The sequence below is a fragment of the Dioscorea cayenensis genome, chromosome 8 (genome assembly GCF_009730915.1).
Source record: "Dioscorea cayenensis subsp. rotundata cultivar TDr96_F1 chromosome 8, TDr96_F1_v2_PseudoChromosome.rev07_lg8_w22 25.fasta, whole genome shotgun sequence".
Taxonomy (NCBI): domain Eukaryota; kingdom Viridiplantae; phylum Streptophyta; class Magnoliopsida; order Dioscoreales; family Dioscoreaceae; genus Dioscorea; species Dioscorea cayenensis.
In genome coordinates, this window is record NC_052478.1 from 2,092,381 (window position 1) to 2,110,864 (window position 18,484).

The 18,484-nt window shown below is 34.5% G+C and overlaps 5 protein-coding genes and 1 long non-coding RNA gene across 6 annotated transcripts; 1 reads left to right on the forward strand and 5 right to left on the reverse strand.

The window, feature by feature from the left end:
* Positions 1 to 205: 205 nt before the first annotated feature.
* LOC120266947 lies at positions 206 to 668 on the reverse strand. Its single transcript, XM_039274606.1, has one exon. The coding sequence runs from the start codon at positions 608 to 610 to the stop codon at positions 326 to 328; it is 285 nt and encodes a 94-aa protein (XP_039130540.1). The 5' UTR covers positions 611 to 668; the 3' UTR covers positions 206 to 325.
* A 1,118-nt stretch (positions 669 to 1,786) lies between these two features.
* LOC120266948 lies at positions 1,787 to 2,350 on the reverse strand. The gene is made up of 2 exons (XR_005538333.1): positions 2,214 to 2,350; positions 1,787 to 2,103 (listed from the first exon to the last, which is right to left on the reverse strand). It is a non-coding gene; the product is annotated as an uncharacterized LOC120266948 (long non-coding RNA).
* LOC120266945 (extensin) lies at positions 1,875 to 3,655 on the forward strand. The gene is made up of 3 exons (XM_039274604.1): positions 1,875 to 2,007; positions 2,121 to 3,173; positions 3,420 to 3,655. The coding sequence occupies exons 1-3, from the start codon at positions 1,935 to 1,937 to the stop codon at positions 3,449 to 3,451; spliced, it is 1,158 nt and encodes a 385-aa protein (XP_039130538.1). The 5' UTR covers positions 1,875 to 1,934; the 3' UTR covers positions 3,452 to 3,655.
* A 238-nt stretch (positions 3,656 to 3,893) lies between these two features.
* On the reverse strand, positions 3,894 to 6,284 carry LOC120266946 (magnesium-dependent phosphatase 1). The gene is made up of 4 exons (XM_039274605.1): positions 6,144 to 6,284; positions 5,562 to 5,733; positions 4,745 to 4,861; positions 3,894 to 4,314 (listed from the first exon to the last, which is right to left on the reverse strand). Exons 1-4 carry the CDS (start codon positions 6,251 to 6,253, stop codon positions 4,207 to 4,209), a joined length of 507 nt encoding a protein of 168 aa, XP_039130539.1. The 5' UTR covers positions 6,254 to 6,284; the 3' UTR covers positions 3,894 to 4,206.
* A 146-nt stretch (positions 6,285 to 6,430) lies between these two features.
* On the reverse strand, positions 6,431 to 8,239 carry LOC120266847 (pentatricopeptide repeat-containing protein At2g13600-like). The gene has a single exon (XM_039274498.1). The coding sequence runs from the start codon at positions 8,237 to 8,239 to the stop codon at positions 6,431 to 6,433; it is 1,809 nt and encodes a 602-aa protein (XP_039130432.1).
* A 3,054-nt stretch (positions 8,240 to 11,293) lies between these two features.
* LOC120267676 (organic cation/carnitine transporter 2-like) lies at positions 11,294 to 12,925 on the reverse strand. Its single transcript, XM_039275351.1, has one exon. The coding sequence runs from the start codon at positions 12,912 to 12,914 to the stop codon at positions 11,358 to 11,360; it is 1,557 nt and encodes a 518-aa protein (XP_039131285.1). The 5' UTR covers positions 12,915 to 12,925; the 3' UTR covers positions 11,294 to 11,357.
* Between the last annotated feature and the right edge of the window lie 5,559 nt (positions 12,926 to 18,484).

Sequence of the window (18,484 nt, forward strand, 5' to 3'; positions counted from 1 at the left end):
TGTAAATTTGAAGCCTATAAACTCCAAGCTAAATCCCAAATCCATGATCATAACACACTGTTGCCACTAAGCATCACCTCAACAACCAAATTTCAAGCACAAGCAAACAACATTATTGAATCTCAATCATCCGATAACAATATGGAAAATTTATAAACAAGTATCACAAGTCCCTCATTCTCAGATTCTAAAAACGACTCAAAAAAAACAAGAAAAAGTTCGCATCCTTGAAAAATAAAAACTCAAAATTCATGCAAAGAAACAATTTTTTTTTTCGCATTAAAAACATCATAAAACTACAAACATCGATAACCATTACTGATAATCAAAAGACGATACGGAACTGAGGGGCATCGGCACCGGCTGCCGGAAGTATCTCCCAGCGGCAAGGCTCAAGCTCATCAGATACGGGGCAATACCCCGCCAACGTGACCCGATCACCGGATGCCACAGCGGAGCCAAACTCAAAAACCGTCACGTCAGCCGGCCGCCGAACCTCCACCGCCCCATTCAACCCCAATACCTCCTTCGCCTCCAGCTTCCCCAGGGGCTCGCCCTTCACCGCCGGAGCCGGCCCCTTTCTCCCCGTCAGCCATGACAGCAAACCCATCGGCGAAGAGGAGTTAGGGCTTTGAACACAGTCGCGCTCGAATGGATATGGGATAGAGAAACTATTTGGATATCAAGTCATACCCGATACCCGATACCCGATACCCGATATCGAATTAGATTCGGGTCTGGATTGTCAAAAGATCCGATACTGAATCAAACCCGTTAGCTCTCATCTTATTAGTTTAGCATAAGTAGTCCTAAATTATGATTATTATTGAAATGTTATTTTAAGTGAGTATGTTTATAATTTTCTTTTACCATTTCATTCCAAGGCAATTTGTTAGAGAAAAGTAATATTTACTTAACATATTTCCAAATAGTATCAGCTTTTCAGGTGATGGTGCAAAGGTAAATTATAGTGATCAATTATGTGATAATGGTAAATTAAATCGAGGTAGAGATTTGTGAAGATGTTCTGATCACTCAAAACAAAAATTGAGATTAATGCTAAAACCAGTTTAATGAAACATTACTACGTTCTATCTCGCAAGACCATTCACTGGAAGTAGAGAGAGTGACTGATATGAATGTCACATTATTTCTGGCTATGAAACCATGATGTTTAAGTATAAAAACACTCAATTTAGTAAATTATTAAAAAAATATATTGGTATATTTTTTAAATATATTTTACAATATATATTAATATATTTTTCGTTTACCATTTCCCCTCCCTCCTTACCATTACTAGCACCACTCTCAAAGTTGTAAGCATTTTTGAAATATATATATTTATATATATTATTAATTATTAAAAAGCAGACTGATTAATTATATAAATAATAGTAGGGCCATTGGTCACATATCTCAAGCATGGCCTGAGAGGCAAAATAGATGAGAAGTATGAATCTTGTTACTTAAATTTCAGAGAGATTTTTTTTTAATAATAAATATATATAGCAAAAACAAAACAAAGGTGGGGGATTTGATTAAAAAGCCATGTGATTCATGATGAATCCATAACTAGTTGTACTAAGTACATGCAAACTCTAATGAGAAGAGATGGAGTGGGTCACAAGCAAAATGGAAGAGTGACAAGGAACCATTTCTTTTAATTTCTCTAACACCAAGCAAGCACATATACCAAAACTATAGCAGGAGAAAGAACCACAACATTGATTAACTAAGTCATTACTAACAAAGCTCTTAATCATCTCCATCACTTTTCTCTCTGTTTATTGATATGTATGGAATTAAAAAGGAAGGAGGAATCAGTAAAAGCTTGATGATGCACCTGCTTTAATTCTAATTATTTCTAATATGGAGTTGGCTTATAAGGATCAAGAGCATCACAAGACTCAACAAATGCTTCTTCCCTGAAAATGGAGGAGCTCAAGAAACAGAGTTTGAGACTGATTTACCTGCTGATTTCCTTGTCCATTCTCTGTCATTCTGGTAAAGTGCATGAACACATTGTTCACTATTGTTGTTGTTCTTCTTCTTCCTGTTTGTTTAACTTTCAATCTTCTATTGAACTAATTTCAATTGTTTCTGCAATGCAAACACAGAGGCAAGAAGAAGTTCGCGAGGATCAGGATCGAAGAAGATTAAAGCATTGACACATTTGAGCAGTTACAGATACAGCTACAATTACTACTCACCAGATTCATTGCCACCATATGACGAAGTGATGGGACCATCTTCATCGCCGGAGACCAACCTGCCTTACTGTTTTAATCCACCAATCAGTCCAATGCCACCACCTTCGACCTTTGCAACTCCACCGCCACCTGAACTGATCTATGGCGCACCTCCAGGCATTGTGCCAAATCCACCATTGTATCCACCAATCCCTCCTATCACTGTACCGAGTCCGCCAGAGTATGTGCCAAACCCTCCGGTTATTATACCGAATCCACCAGAAATCATACCAAATCCTCCTGTCATCTTTCCAAATCCGCCCGGGTATGTGCCAAACCCTCCTGAGATCATTCCAAATCCACCTGGGTATGTGCCAATCCCTCCAGTGACACTGCCAAGTCCACCGGAGTACATACCAACCCCTCCAGAGACAGTACCAAGTCCACCGGAGTATGTCCCAACCCCTCCGGAGACAGTGCCAAGTCCACCAGAGTTTACCCCAACCCCTCCAGTGACAGAGCCAAGTCCACCGGAGTATATACCTCCAGTGACAGTGCCAAGTCCACCGGAGTATATACCAACCCCTCCCATCACCACCCCAAGTCCCCCAGCATACATACCAAACCCCCCGGTGACAGTACCAAGCCCTCCCGAGTATGTACCTGGACCACCATTCTATTTACCTCCAGTTGTTTATCCACCACCAACAGTACCCCCACCGCCCACCCGTGGAACAGGGCCACCATTGTGGTGTGTCGCAAGACCAACGGTGCCAGATCCGATACTGCTAGAAGCCATGAATTATGCTTGTGGCTCAGGAGCAGATTGCGATGCCATACAACCTAGTGGGGCTTGCTTTGAGCCTGATACATTGATCTCGCATGCCTCTTATGCCTTCAATAGCTTCTGGCAAAGGACTAAGGGTGCCGGAAGTAGTTGTGACTTTGGTGGCACTGCAATGCTCATCACAAAAAATCCAAGTACGTATATATGACCCCTAACACAAACATCTTCTAATTATCCCTAGACCAACCTCACAATTACAGGCACAAAAAAACCAAACACAAGATGAAATTATCTCTGATATAAAACATAGATGTAATGTAATCCTATAGCATCTTCAAATTGTGCTCTGGATTTCATTTTTGACCTAAACAAAAAACATGCATTAAATTATTGTGATTGAATTCACAGTTTCTAAAACCCTTTTCTTTGTCTAATTCCAGGTTTCGATGGCTGTCATTTCGTTCTCAACTGAAACACTTGTTAAGAAATGGTCAGCTGTCAACTACATACCATAACAGGGCCAATAGAATGCCCGTTTTGTTTTTTTTTTCTCTTATTTTTCAAGATACCTGCTGCTAGATAAACTAGAATTTTGATTTGATTGTTAAAATGTAGTGTCTAAAGGAAAGTAAACTTTCATGTTTGATATTAATTATTATGTATTGCCCTGGCATTATTCTACTTTTCTTCCTAATATGTAGCAGCATTTTAAAATTTTCAATAAGATTGCTTCTTAGTTCTTCCATACAATACCCTACTCGATAAAAACATCACTCTAAAAGTTCTAATTGCAATACAAATCTAGTTCCACAAAGAACTTCTCCCACTTAAACAGATTGAGGAAGTATCTGAATCTATAGTTTATACTAATGCCAAAAGGAACCATGCCTAAGACACCATCATCTACAGTTCAATGTCTAAAAAACTTCAAGTAGATCATCTATTAAAAATTTTACATTCCTAGAGCAGTTCATAGAAGACAGCTTAACAGAAAAGGGTATGTCAACAAATATACCGCAACATTACTATGTTACCATTTAGCAAAGCAAAACACAGACAGAAGCAGTATGAAGGCAAAAGTCACAGTGACGGTGCTTTGAATATGAAGAAGTATTAATCTGTGAAGGAAACTTTCAATGATTAGGTGGGACACATTCCCATCTATCCCAATGATTTCAGAATGAAAGAAACAAAGGTAGCAGCTGTGAATAAACCATCTTTCTGATTTCACTTTTGATCGGAAGAATTTTTCTCGAAATTCTTAAGCCCCAATCTAAATTTTTCGAGGTTCACACCATTATCCACCAAAATGCTTGTTACTCCCATATTAGATACCTGAAAAGATTTGAAGTAATACAATGTAAGGGAAAATCTAACTGGTTGGATTTTCGCAATGTCTAAAATGAATCACTTAATCGCAGAAGTCTGTTGAGATGAATCTCAATTTATATATATATATATATATATATATATATATATAATACAAAAATGGAGGAAAAACCAGAAGTTTAATGCAGTTTGCGAAGTGGCAAAGAAGGGAGAATGAGAAAGAGAAAAGTGTAAAACAGTTATTTGCAAAAATATTTTAATTAAATTATGGTAATTAACATTAAAGATTGAAAATTATTTTAAAAAAATTGAAAGACAAATAAGGTATTGAAAAACCAGATGGATTTTTTTAGGTGTTTCAAAGTATTACACGAGGAGATGTACTAGATAACTAAAAGAATTTTGACAAGATCATAGGATTAGTGCATTTGGCTACCGCTTCAATGTTCCTGTATTCATCATCAAAGAAGAGCATCGACTTGAAAGGTACACCCGTCCTCCGAAAGATTCTTTGAAAGTGCTCAGTCTTATGAGACCAGCTGGAGAATATTTCCTGTCACAAGTATAAAACATAAAATAATTACTTTTAGATGTAAACATAAATCTATCATTAAATAAAGGGAGCATCCTAAACACCTATTAAAGATGAATTTATATTAGGTTGCTCAGTCCAACCCCATGTTTTCTAGGTTGAGCTAATGAAATTACCCATAAACTGACCCATAGATATCACTCCAATCACACTTGGATACCCTAAATGATTCTTCATATATGTTTGCTGTAATGCACTAGATAAGAGGTTAATAATGAAGGGCAAAATCAAGAACTGGACCCATCAATTGCGCTGATGTATTGGTTTGATGCTTGACATAACATTTATAATAATGTCTGTCTGGCATGCTTTCAAGTGAAAGCTCAAATAAAAGCTTTTCAAGAACAATGGCTCATATTCATACATATGAACTAGGAAGTTAGATAAGCAAACAGAAAACTTGTCAGGCAAGCATTAACATTAGTAAACAATCATAAAATTACAAATGTGTCAATGATGCTCTGTACTTGAATGCAAAAAATAAGCATCTGTCCTGTGATAAAAGCTTGTAACCAAACTCTCTTAACTAAGCAGTTAAATGAGTAAGAAGATTTCAACAACCAACACAATTAAAACCTTTTATATACATATATATTTCATCATCTCAATTTCAGTCTGCTTGTTAATGAATAGATATGAAAAATGTCTTCATAAGACAAACCTGAGCCACAAATAACGATTTGATTTCCAATTTATCAAGAAAAGCTTTTGCAATGTCAGGAGTTGGAGAACGCGACGCAATTGCTACATCAACTCCTTTCTCCTTGAGAGCATATAAGATTCCCTTAGCATGAGGATATGGAGATGGTGTTTCTCTTTTGGATCGGCATTCACTGGTTATAGATTAAAGAAAAACAAAAGCATCAAATGCAACACAAACTCCAATTATAAGAAATTATACATTTAGCAACATGAGAAGACTCATAAACAGGTCATCATTACGAAAGCAGCAAAAACCCGAGATAAACCAGCATATAAAAGATTGATATACAAAAATATCAGTCTTCCGTGAACTAGCATAAAGAAGGCTCTATCAGAAATACTCCAGACTAATCAAAAATCCATCAATCGAAAATTAGGGCATTCTAAAAAAAAAAGAGGGCATATTCGAGAGCATATTGACATCTCAACAATACCCTGTTCCAATTTGAAGAATCATAACAAGTAAACAAAAGAAGAAAAAAAGATCGAAGCTTTTCCATTATCAAAGGAAGATTGAAGGTCAAAATCCTTCAAAACTCACCAGTAGAAAGGCCAGAGGGTGTAATCCAGATCAAAGACGACCAAGCGAGGGATAGCCTGGAAGAGGCCAAGGATCTCCAGCGCCTGGTTCTTCACCCTCTCGTCTCCCATCTCCCTCTCTTCCTCTTCTCCCGAAGAGAACCACAGGCCTTGCAACTATTTCAGCTTTCCATACATAGGGCTCAAATGTGTGAAGGTGAACCAATGAAAGGTCTTTGAAACCGAGGGGTATTTTCGTCAAAAAAAAAAATCTAACCATCACTTGGATTCTCATGCAATCTAACACAACTACTTGGTCTCCATCCAAGTACAACCATGTCTCTTATTCACACTTCCTTCATCCATGGAACTCCTCACCTTAGCACTACAATCCAATCTCCCAATCCCTGCATATATATGGCACAACAAAGCTCTGAATCCATTCTCCTCTGAATCAAGCTCAAGTAGATTGCTTGCAGCTAACTCTCCCTCACTAACATCTCCATGAATCCTGGAAGCACCAAGCAATGCACCCCAAACATTAGTACCAGGCTTAACAGGCATTGTCTCAGCAATGCACCTGGCCTCACTGATGTACCCTGCACGAGCTAAGAGATCCACTAGACTGCCATAGTTCTCTTCTCTTGGTTTAATCCCATATTCTCTTGTCATGACATCAAAATACCGAAGCCCAGCCTCGACGAGACCAGAGTGACTGCATGCTGATATTAGAGCAACAAATGTGATGTGATCTGGTTCTGTATTCTTCTCCATGACCATTCTGTTGAAAACATCAATGGCTGCATGTGGTTCATTGTTCATCCCATAGCCATCTATCAGTGCTGTCCATGAAATCCTATTCTTTTCTGGCATCAAGCAAAACTGGTTCTTTGCCCATCCAACCTTGCCACACTTAGAGTACATGTCCAGCAGTCCATTCCCTACAAGTATATCTCTGTCCAAATTGTTCTTCAGAGCATAACAATGAATCTCCCTCCCGTAAAGCAACAATGTGGATCGAGCGCAGATTGGTAAAATTATTGCCATTGTCACAGAGTTTAATTGCATGCCGCTATTTGAGGACTTGGCAATGTACCGTATTGTATTCCAAACATCATCAACTAGGTCATTCACTGCAAACCCTGAGATCATTGCATTCCACATAGGTATTGATCGATTACCAGAGAGGTCTCCTTCCTTATCGAGTATCCGGCGTGCATAACATGTAGCTCCAAGCTTGCCATACATGTCAATCAATGCAGTGGAAATAAAAAGATCTGGTTTTTCTAGCCTTCTTCTGGTAAGGTACCCATGCAACTCCTTTCCATTGGAGATTCTCATAAGATAGGCACAAGCGGAGATCAGTGAGGTTAGTGTCACATTATTCGGAGCAGCGCCACTATTAATCATCTCCCTGAAGGCCTTCATAGCCATCAAAGGCTCATGGTTGTTTACATAGTTTGCAATGAGTGATGACCAAGCCACAACATTCTTGTTAACCATTGAATTGAATGAACGCCTAGCAAACTCCATGTAACCACACTTACCATACATTTCAACAAGCACTGTTCCAACGAACTCATCATCCTCCACAAACGAACTTATCTTCATGGTATAACCATGTACCTGCTGCCCAAAGCTAAAATCTTTTGATTGTGCACAAGCAGAGAGCACGCCAGCAACAATGTCCGAATTCACAGCACTCAATGAAACCAATTCTCTTCTCATTCTGACAAACATACGCAACGAATCCTTGGCATGGCCGTTCTGAGCATACCCCGAAATCATTGCAGACCAAGTGATAGCATTGGGGCAGGGCATGCAGTCGAAGAGCTCACGAGCCAAGGAGGAATTGCCAGCGCGGAAGAAGCTCGAGATGGATGAGTTCCAAGTGATGGAATTAGGGTCAGGCATTTCGTCGAACATCTTGCGGGCGTTTGAGAAGGAATGGTGGTCAGAGTACATAGCAACGATGGATGAGGCGATGTAGGGGTCGGAGATGAAGCCACGCTTGGTAGCATCGGCGTGGAGAGCTTCGCCGGCGGCGACGTGAGGGCATGAACGTAGGAGAGAGGGGAGGACGAAGGTGTTTGATTGGTGTCCGAGCTTCAGTGCCATTGAACTGGCGCTGCCATACTCCAGCGTTTAATTAACTTTTAGTCCCTTCATTAACTTTTTCTCCGGAAAAGTCCTTTGTCTAAATAATTAATTTTTTAAAATAAATTTTATGAATAATATATATATTCAGAATAAACGGGTATCTTATGAAAATAATTTCTATGAAAAGAAGAATATACCTTTTTTTTTTTAACAATAAGAAGAAGGGAATGACTTAGGTGAAGTTAAATAGGTGTAGTTAGTGTAGATTCACCCTTGGATATTTGACACGTGGCATGAGATGAGTAATTTTTAAAAAAAGTTAAGGGCATTATATGAAAGTTATTATATATTTATATATTTTTGGGATATGTGTCACAATGTCAATGGTGAACTACACTCACTATATCTATACCATACACTGTGTCTTGATTTTACATAAAATAAAACAATTGATGTATAGCTTTTTTTTTTTCAATAAAATAAACTATAATTTTGTTAGAATAAAAACCAAGGCCAAGATAAAGAAAATGGCACAAATGGACTAGTAAAAAAATTAAAAATTAAGATTAAAAATAATGCAAGATTTTACTTTTCACTGGTGGTTTATGTGAGTAATGGCAAGATGATTTTGAGAGGCTAGTCAATAAGATGAAAAAAAGTAATATTAGCCTAATTAATGCATTTTAAATTAGTGGTATCATTTAAAAGTCTTAACGGAGTTTGCAAAGATCTTTTTTTTATAGCAATCTAGTTATTATGAAATCAATAATTAGGATTATGTCTTCCAGTTCATGGTTTCTCTTTGCACCAAAATATTTAATTTCCTCAAAGGACAAGAGGATCTCAAATGTAGAATGGTCAACTCCGGGGTTTTTACTAGAACAATCTCAACTAGTTTATTTTAAGTGAAAAGTGTACTTGGAACTAAACTAATCGTGAAAGTAAATGAAAAAGTCTCACGTATTTGCTAGTCCCCCCACAATCTAGGTGTTGTTATACATGACTTAGGGAGTAAAAGTGTAACAAACAAGTGGAGAGGAGAGCAAAGTTTAAAAAATGTGCCTTAAAGTGAGTCTATTTACTAACAAATGTGGGATTAAAAGGTTCACTGTTAGGGGTGCAAGTGATACGGGATGGAGATTTCCCGTCTCTAAATTTTTTGCAGAAAATAATTCACCCCACTCACTCTCTGCGGGAATTTCCACGGGCCAGGGAATCCCGTCTTCCCGCTATTTTTTTATTACATAAAATTTTAATAAATACTATGTATCAAAATATGTATGTATATATATATATATATATATATATAAAAGTAGAATATCTATTTGGCACTTCAATTTCTCACAAAAATTTTACTAATATTATTTTAATAATATTAAAATATTTATAATATAATAATAAATTATATTGCTTTAAACTAATTTTTATTATTTTATCTCATAATATATAATAACATTATTTTTAAAAAATAATAATATATATATATATATATTAAATAATACATTTTCAAAGATTGAACTTGTCTAGGGAGAGGCACCTGTTCTTTCTAAGTTATCCTATATAGCCTAATCAGATCAAATGGATATTATCACAACTTTTCTATGGCCGGCCACAATTTTCATATATAATCTATAGTTTTGATGTGTGCCAATTTCAGATGCATCACACCTAATAAGGCCCAGGCACATCTACCAATCCCTGATCAAGTCCCCAAAACCCACTATTAGTATCTAGTGACCATGATTTGTAATATCTGAAACTTAAAGGTCAAGAGTCAAGACCAGAAAAATATATATGTATTTGCCAAACTTGTGGTAGATGTGTTCATAATCAGAGAATTAATTCTGGAAGGTTGAATTGGGTAATTGTGGAGTAGAGGTAATAGACCCAAGCCTAAGTTAAAAAAAAAAGGGTCTGATAGGACCCAAGTAAGGGCCTTTTGCCCATTGATCCAAAACTCTTAAGTAAACCAACGGCTGCTAAGTAAATTGAGGTGGTTTGATCAAACTTGGGTCTTTAATAACCATTTGCGCACAATTGATATCCTCTAATTTGGTTTCTTCTGATGGAGGACAAGTATCTGATATTTTAAATTAAGAAATAAAAATAAAATATTACAAGAAGTTCCAGATTCTTCTTGTATTATATTTCATGTTGATCTATTCAAGATGGCCCATTTATGCTAGTTTGGCAATAAAATGAGTTGGCTGATCAGAATGACATATATGGCTGGTACTTGCCAACCATCTTGTCCGATTGTGTAAAATATGCTAAGTGGTGCCATCATACCAGGCCAGTCAGACACATGGGCCAGGGCAGCATGTTCTAAGCTTTAGAATTGCACTAAATAATATTTTATTTGCCTTTATCTCACGCCAATCATGCTGGTCAAAACTTCCTCAATTATACATAATGAGAAGAATCTTAAATCTTTTTTTCTCTCTCTCTCATATATATATATATATATATTATGGTTTGGAAAAAAAAAAAAAACTTTTCATACTAAAATCACTTGGTTCAAGTGATTAGAGGCACTAATATGTATCTCTTATGTGATGTGCAGGAGTAGTGTGAGTTCAAATTTTTGTTAAAAAATTTAATTCATATGTGATATTACACCCTCACGTGCACTCACAAGATGAGAGTGTATGTTGATGTATTAATTCACGCCCACACATCTTTTAATAGGTATGTTCAAAACTATTAGTTCACACGTTATTAAGAAAAATATTAACAGATATTAATTTATTTCTTTTGTCCAAAAAAAATAAAAGATTATTTTCTTTTCTCTTTTCTAGTTTTGTTGCAACTATTTTTTTTTCTTTTTTTAACCACTAGAGGATGTGTTTTATCTGGTATCTAGTAGACTATTACCATTTGTGTTAATTTTCTTTTATTAATTAATTTAAATATAATTTATCCAATTTTTTAAAAAATGCATATATAATCACATGTGTATATATATATATATATATATTTGTTTTTTAATCATTAAAAATTATAAAATTAAACATCAATCTTATTGCAAACAAAATTAAGACAAAGAGAAATGATTTAACATACAACCTTAACATATAACATTAGAAAATACAAACAAATACATTATACATAATAAAAAAAAATACAAAATAAAAATCTAACAAATCAAACTCTCATAATTTTTTTTGATCTTTTCCTCCTCCTCCTCCAAAGTATCAAACATCTGTCTTCCTTTGGTTTCCGGCAAGCAAACAACAAACAAAGAGAAACACACCATCACCAACCCAAACACTCCAAAAGACACCACCCCATTCCCTGCCTTCCCGGCGGCGGCGATCATCATCGGAGCCACCGTCCCTCCCAACACCATCGCCTCCCTCACCATCATCACCGCCGAGTTCCTCACCGCCGTAGGAAACAACTCCACACTATACACCATCATCACCGAAAACCCACTACACGCCGCAAAAAACCCCACCAACTCCGCCACCACCCGCCACCACCTCCGGACAAGAAACACACACATTATGCACCCAAGTCCACTCACAACATTAAATCCCAGCAAACACATCCTTTTACTCATCCTTTCAATCAACACAAGCACCAAAAGATTTGATGGCACTTCACTCAATGCATTCATTCCCACACTAACATAAAGATTTGAACCCAAACTCCCAAGAGCTAATGGCATTCCATAGTACACCATTCCAATCCCAACTCCTACTATCATAGCTGCAACCATTCTCCTAAAAACCCATCTCTTCTCCCACAAAACCCTCATGGATGAGAAAACATCACCATCCTTCTTTTCTTCCTTTTCAAACCTATCTAAAAAAGATGAGAATCTTTTACTCAAACTACCATTTATTCCAAGTGTTTGCATGGCTTCATCTCTACGTCCACGTACAAGAAGCCATCTTGGAGACTCTTTTTGAAAGAAGAATATTATAATGGAGTATATCAAAGACATGATGAAGTTCAAGATGTAGAGCATGCGCCATGAGTGATCTCTAACAAGGTAAGCCATTATTGGAAGAGATAAGAATCCCAAAGTGAAGCAAAGAAACCCCATGATCCCTACTGCTTCTCTCCATCTTCTCCCCACTAGCTCTGTTGACAAGACAAGCGCATTTGTGCCGACGGTGGCACGGCTAAAACCCGATATGAAACGAAGCAAAGAGTAAATCACTAAGTTCGGCGATGCTGATGTGAGCCCTGCTGATATAGACATGGATAATGAAGTGAAAAAAAGCATATTTTTCCTACCAAACTTGGAGTCGGCGAGTGTCGCCAGCAGGAGACCTCCAAGAACGCATCCGGCGAAGAAGGCTGATGCCGGGAGACCAACCACCGCCGCCGAAGAGCACTGTAGGTCCCAGTCTGATATAATTGAGGTTTCCTTTGGGCGGTCCCATGTCCATGAGTCTCTTGTCAAGTTGCACTGTGTGGCGGCGCCGCCACCGCCGCCGGTGGTGGTGTGCCACGCGGGTTGTGCATCGGTGAAGACGTTGATGAAGGTTTGCTGACCATCAAAGATCCATGCCAAGGAGGCTAAGAAAGCTTGCCAGAGTAGTGCTTTGCTGGTGCCACCAGTGAAGCTCTCAATTGCTTCGTCGAGGCTTGCTGGCGCCGTCTTCTCATCGGAGTAAGCTTGAAGATTATTGGAAGCATCGATGGTTTGAAGAAGAGGAGTGGTAGAGTTATCACTCTGCATCTCTCAAGCTATGATCACTGGTTCATTGTGAGGAGGCTGTGATAGGCCGGGTTATTATATATTTATATGAAAGATGGAGCTTCAAGGAATCTTCTTTGTAATTATAATAAAATGGGGATTACTTTTATCAATTGCAAGTCCCTTACGGTAGTTAAAATTGTATTCTATATATATTCTGATTTTATATGAAAGACATTGTCGGTATAATCTTAATTACATAGATGCTTGTAATAGTCTATTGAGAAAATTTTGTTAAAAGTAGATTGTGGTTTACTTCTTAATCAATTTGGGATTTGTGGTTTGAGTTGTAAAACCTTAGTACTCTGTAATCTATGTTGTTTGCACAAAAAAATAATAAATAAATAAATAAAAAATACTTTTTTTGCCTTTATTTAAGTTATTAAAACAAGTGCTAATTAGGGACCATTCAAGTCTATATTTAATTATAGGTTAAATGGTTTTTAAATATTATGTAAATAGATATGAATGGTTCTTATTTATACCTGCTTTTAGTTATGTAAATAAGGATAAAAAAGTAAATTCATATATATTTTTATGCTACGTCAGTAACAATTAATAGAGTTAAGCGTTTTGGCACCTTTTAACAAACAGTTTAGACTACAATATACTAAAATATTACAACTCAAAATCACAAGTTCTGAATTACTAAAAGGGAAAATCACAAGGTACTTTAGTGAAATTCCCCTTGGTCTATTTTAGATATGGATAATTAATTAAATAAAAATTTGTTAGTTTAAGGAATATTTGTTCTACCAAAATCCTCTGATTCTAGCGGTATTGACTCCACTGCGAAAAGTGTTCTATGGAGATTTTTATTGTTTAGGTTCAAAATGTTATGAATACAGTGGTGTTAAAAAGAATTTTCGGATGTGGATTTTTTCACTTTGTCAAAAATAAAAAAGAGTTTTTTTTTATATAAAAATCATATGCTATAGTAAACACTAATTCTGCTTTATAAACTTAGTGATGTTTCAAAATTAGAAGTAAAACTTTTGAAAATCACGATTTTTTTTACAAGATGATGAAGCCATCACACTAAATCACATATTAAAGATGGTGTCTCAATCCTTTAATTTTTCACTTAGAAATCAAATATCGTAAGGGTCTGCCATTGTGATGTGGTGGCTATCTCAAAATTTTTATCTGCCATTGTGATATGGTGGCAACCTCAAAATTTTTATCTGAAAAAAATTCATACACTTAGAATAATTATTTTTTTAAAATAATAATTATTAATTTTTTTTATAAATAATATATTTGTCGTATATACATACAATTGTATTAGAGAGAAACATTTATATAAAAGTACAACTATATCACACCTATGGCTAAACCAAACAACCAGACTTAAAGTTTCATATAATTATATACATGTGTGTTTATAAAATTTAATAATTAATTTATATATTATATGTATAGTTACCCTAGTATGGTATAACAAAATTATGATTTGTGGTAAGTTTGGATGTTATACATAGTTTAGTTAAAAAAAAATTCGAATAAAAATATGGCAAAAAAATTGAACATTTTATAAGACGGGTGGATATTTATATGAATTTTTTACGCTCTATATAAAAGTACATAATAAAAAAATACAACTATAAGTACCATATATATATATATATATATCACATATTGAACAATTAAGTTAATAATATGGAAATCAAGTAAATACCATTTATCTAACTATAAAAGATCATCATCAACATTCATATTTGCATGTGATCCTTCATCCTTTTCTTCAATGTCATTTACATATCTCTGAACTATTTTTCATGGATCTTTCAAACTAAAAGGTTCATTGTGTTTCTCTAAATCAATTATAAAATACATACTTTTACTCCCAGTGTTCAATTGAATATAAATAAGATTATTTAACAATTTTGAAAATAGCTTATTTCTTTATTTTTGTTTTTTTGACTTTAAGCATATATACTCCAATGTCATACATATGGAAAAGGGTTAATTACATGACTGACTCAAAACTCACAAAAAAATAAATAAATAAAAATAAATTATGTTTTAAAAAATACGTAAATTTTAATTTTCAATTATACTTATGCTATAGTTTTGAATAAACCAAGTATATATATATATATATATATATATAACAATGACAACAATAATCACCTCTTATGAAGAGATATAAAAAGATGGGGCTTTTGCAGGTGTACCCCTAAAAAATTTTAAAATTGCATATTTGCCCTGAATAAAAGTTAATTGCATACATACCCTTGAATAATATACATAATTGCGTATATACCCTTGGGGTTCAAATCAGTTAAAAAACCATCTATTAACAAACAACAAATATATAAAATTACCATTATACCATTGCATATATACCCTTGAAAAATTTTTTTTAAGTTGTACAAGGGTTATTTTGGACCTTTTGTATATCTTAATCCAAGTTATAACAATAGTTAATCAAGTTTGATTACCGGAATCTAACAGTAAGGGCATATCCGCAATTACCTATGTTTTTCACGGGTATATATAAAATTATGATTTTTCGAAAGGTAAATATGCAATTATAGAACTTTTGAGAGGTTCATAACCAATTCTCCCTAAAAAGATAGACAGGTATAAAATTGTTCTAGTTAGTTGTGGTAACTTAACAATCTCATATGAATATATTCCTTATTATGTAACTCTTAAGAGAGTAGTACATAAAGTCTTTCATAGAAACACTAGGCATGTGAGAACCCGCTGCAATATGCCCCGGTTCTCTACTTATTTATGCGTCCTGAGGTTAGATTTCTGATTTTTTTTTTATTTAAAAATTATAAAGGAAACAAGATAAAAACAGGAAGGTTGACCACGCAGGGACATTTTGGGTATTTTATTGGGCCTTGAGGAAGAATTATTCAAAGAAAATAAAAGTTTATCACAGCACATGGTTGGGTTGGACATGACAAGGTTTGATTGGATTGTAATGCTGGCTTTTTAAAATTTCCTTATCGTTATTATTCTTGATCAGTCATTTTTGGCTTTATTAATAAAAAGCAAAAACATTTAAAAAGACCAAGGACCATTCTCAATGTCTATCAACTGGCTACTGATCAGTATTCATCATGCGATGACAGGATGGATTCTATGCTTTTTTTCCCTCCTATCTTATTTTAATTCACAATAACTTTGAATAAAACTATGCACTCTTCCCCATTTTACGTCAGAGTTCTTAAAATTATGAGAAGTTTTGAGATAATATCATGTATAAAAAATAATATAATTAAATAACTTTTATAATAATTTTTTTTATATATTTTAAATTTCAAAAATCATATGAATAATTATTGTACAAATAAAACTTAAAAAATTTTAATTATTAATATTATAAGTAATATAAATAAAAATTTAAATGTAATAAAAACATAAATTGTTATTTGAATCATTTTAGGAACAGATTATTAATTTACTAAAAATGACAATGAGAAGATTGACCTTAAAAAATTTTTATTTTATTTTTTTTTAATAGATAAATCAACATTTTGTTGAAAACAATTGCAAGTCAGTCTCAGTTTGATTATGGAGGGAGGAGGAGTTCACAAATATCCAAAAAATATATATATATATGTTAAATTAAAATAGACGTGTAACATAATAAATAAAAAAATAGTTATTATGTTTCAACCAAATATTTTTTTTAAGTAAACAACTTAAATGATTATTTATTTATTTATTTATTTATTTTTGTGTGATTTTATTTATATCACCTATTTTTGTAAAGTTATGATTTTATTATAATTTAGTTGGTCAAACATAAGCAGTTAACGACGATCACACGTGGTATATGCTAGGTCTGAGAAAAAAATGTGTCATGTAGTATACGACATGTGATTAAATTGTAACAGATATTAAAAATGGGGAACCAAATTATAATTTTATAAAACTGGGTGGCTGAAATAAAACAAATAAAAAATAAAGAACTATTTAAATTATTTATTTTTTTAAACATAGCTCAACAAGGGGACGTGTATTTGAATTGAGCCACTAAAATACGAGATCAAAGTGATTCCATGTTGGAGTGGTTCTTCTAAAGTATTGAAAAATTATCTAAAATCTTATTATCGTAGGCATGCCAATTTAAAATGCAGAACAAGGTCCCAGCCACATTAATGGACACATAAACTTAAAAACTTATTATCAAACAAAATAATTATATTTTTTATCATTTAAAAATATAATTATTTTCCCATCATCAACTTTGGATTCTCTCATAGAAAATTTAATAATTCCATAATGAAAATCTCTGCAATAAAAAGTAGACACATCATGGTTTTGCCCACACACAAAAGATCTAGTGCTACTTGGCTAAGACGTCTTTAGCGCAAGTATATAATTTGCATATGATTTTCTTTTACACGAAAGCATTATAGTACTTCTATTATAAAAGTCTAGCAATAATCCAAATCTAGCAAGAGGTTTTGTAGTAGTAGCTCATCTTGCTCTTGGATATCTCTTTCTATTACAATATATTATATATACATTTAGCTTTTAATGAAATATGATTAATTTACAAACTAACCCTCAATATCATTGTGAGAATGAAAGAGTTGAACCTTCAATTTCTCCTAAGAATTTGAGTTACGACTTTTCTACTCGTAGAAGCGGCCTCTAGCAACCCAATGAATCCAACTATTATATCATAAGTTATTTCTTGTTTAAATTTTTAATCCAAAGTTTCAATCAATTCCCTCACATTTAACCAAAGGGCTTGTAGCCTAGCGGTACCCCGGGTCCCCTCGTTGGAGGAGACGCGAGTTCAATCCCCCTGGCCGCGCTCCCCAGTTTCAAGAGGGTGAGGACGTTGTGGCAATTCCCCCGCCCGCGTACGCCCCTGAGGGTTGGCGCTTGTCACCCTACCTCAAAAAAAATTCCCTCACATTTACATAAAGCTTGTATATATCCTAATAAAACCCAAAAACCTCTGACTAAGCAAATGGATGATATATCCTCATCCTTTCTCCTTCTCCATGGCCTCCTTCACTCCATCTCATCTCACAAGGACAAGAACAGAACAAGAACTTGAACATGAACCTTCATTATTAATTATTACCTCTTGATGATGCCATGGAACACTATGTTGGCAAAGCAAGCTCTCCTCACTACAAGAGTTAAGATTTTTAGTAACAATGTTTGTGTCACCCGGTTATTTTTTCACAAATATTAAGTTTTTTTTATTGTGTCAAAAAAGATAATAGACACTATTCTTTAACTTAATTGTAATTACTTATGTTTTTATCACTATTATAGCGGTAATTGTGACAATTTAGTATATGTCACAATTAAATTATTACTATTAATATATTTACAGTGAGAATGATGTGTAATTGTGGCAAAAAATATTGTCGTCACTATAAATTTTTTATTTATTATGACAAAAGTGTTCTCTGTCACTCAACATATATTTTCTGTTACAACAATTTTGTCACAAAAAATTTAACCACTTAGTGTCCACTAAATATTGCTACAAAAATTAAATTTTTTTAACCATGTTATTGAGGGTTTTTATGCTAAAAAAGTTAATTGACACAATAGTTTGGATT

Excerpts from the sequence above, each read along its gene's own strand:
- LOC120266947 (XM_039274606.1), bottom strand. The coding sequence starts at position 610 with ATGGGTTTGCTGTCATGGCTGACGGGGAGAAAGGGGCCGGCTCCGGCG.
- LOC120266945 (XM_039274604.1), top strand. The coding sequence starts at position 1,935 with ATGGAGGAGCTCAAGAAACAGAGTTTGAGACTGATTTACCTGCTGATT. Across the intron at positions 2,008-2,120 it reads GTCCATTCTCTGTCATTCTG|AGGCAAGAAGAAGTTCGCGA; the intron begins GTAAAGTGCATG and ends ATGCAAACACAG. Across the intron at positions 3,174-3,419 it reads GCTCATCACAAAAAATCCAA|GTTTCGATGGCTGTCATTTC; the intron begins GTACGTATATAT and ends GTCTAATTCCAG.
- LOC120266946 (XM_039274605.1), bottom strand. The coding sequence starts at position 6,253 with ATGGGAGACGAGAGGGTGAAGAACCAGGCGCTGGAGATCCTTGGCCTC. Across the intron at positions 5,734-6,143 it reads ACCCTCTGGCCTTTCTACTG|TGAATGCCGATCCAAAAGAG; the intron begins GTGAGTTTTGAA and ends ATCTATAACCAG. Across the intron at positions 4,862-5,561 it reads AATCGTTATTTGTGGCTCAG|GAAATATTCTCCAGCTGGTC; the intron begins GTTTGTCTTATG and ends TACTTGTGACAG.
- LOC120266847 (XM_039274498.1), bottom strand. The coding sequence starts at position 8,239 with ATGGCACTGAAGCTCGGACACCAATCAAACACCTTCGTCCTCCCCTCT.
- LOC120267676 (XM_039275351.1), bottom strand. The coding sequence starts at position 12,914 with ATGCAGAGTGATAACTCTACCACTCCTCTTCTTCAAACCATCGATGCT.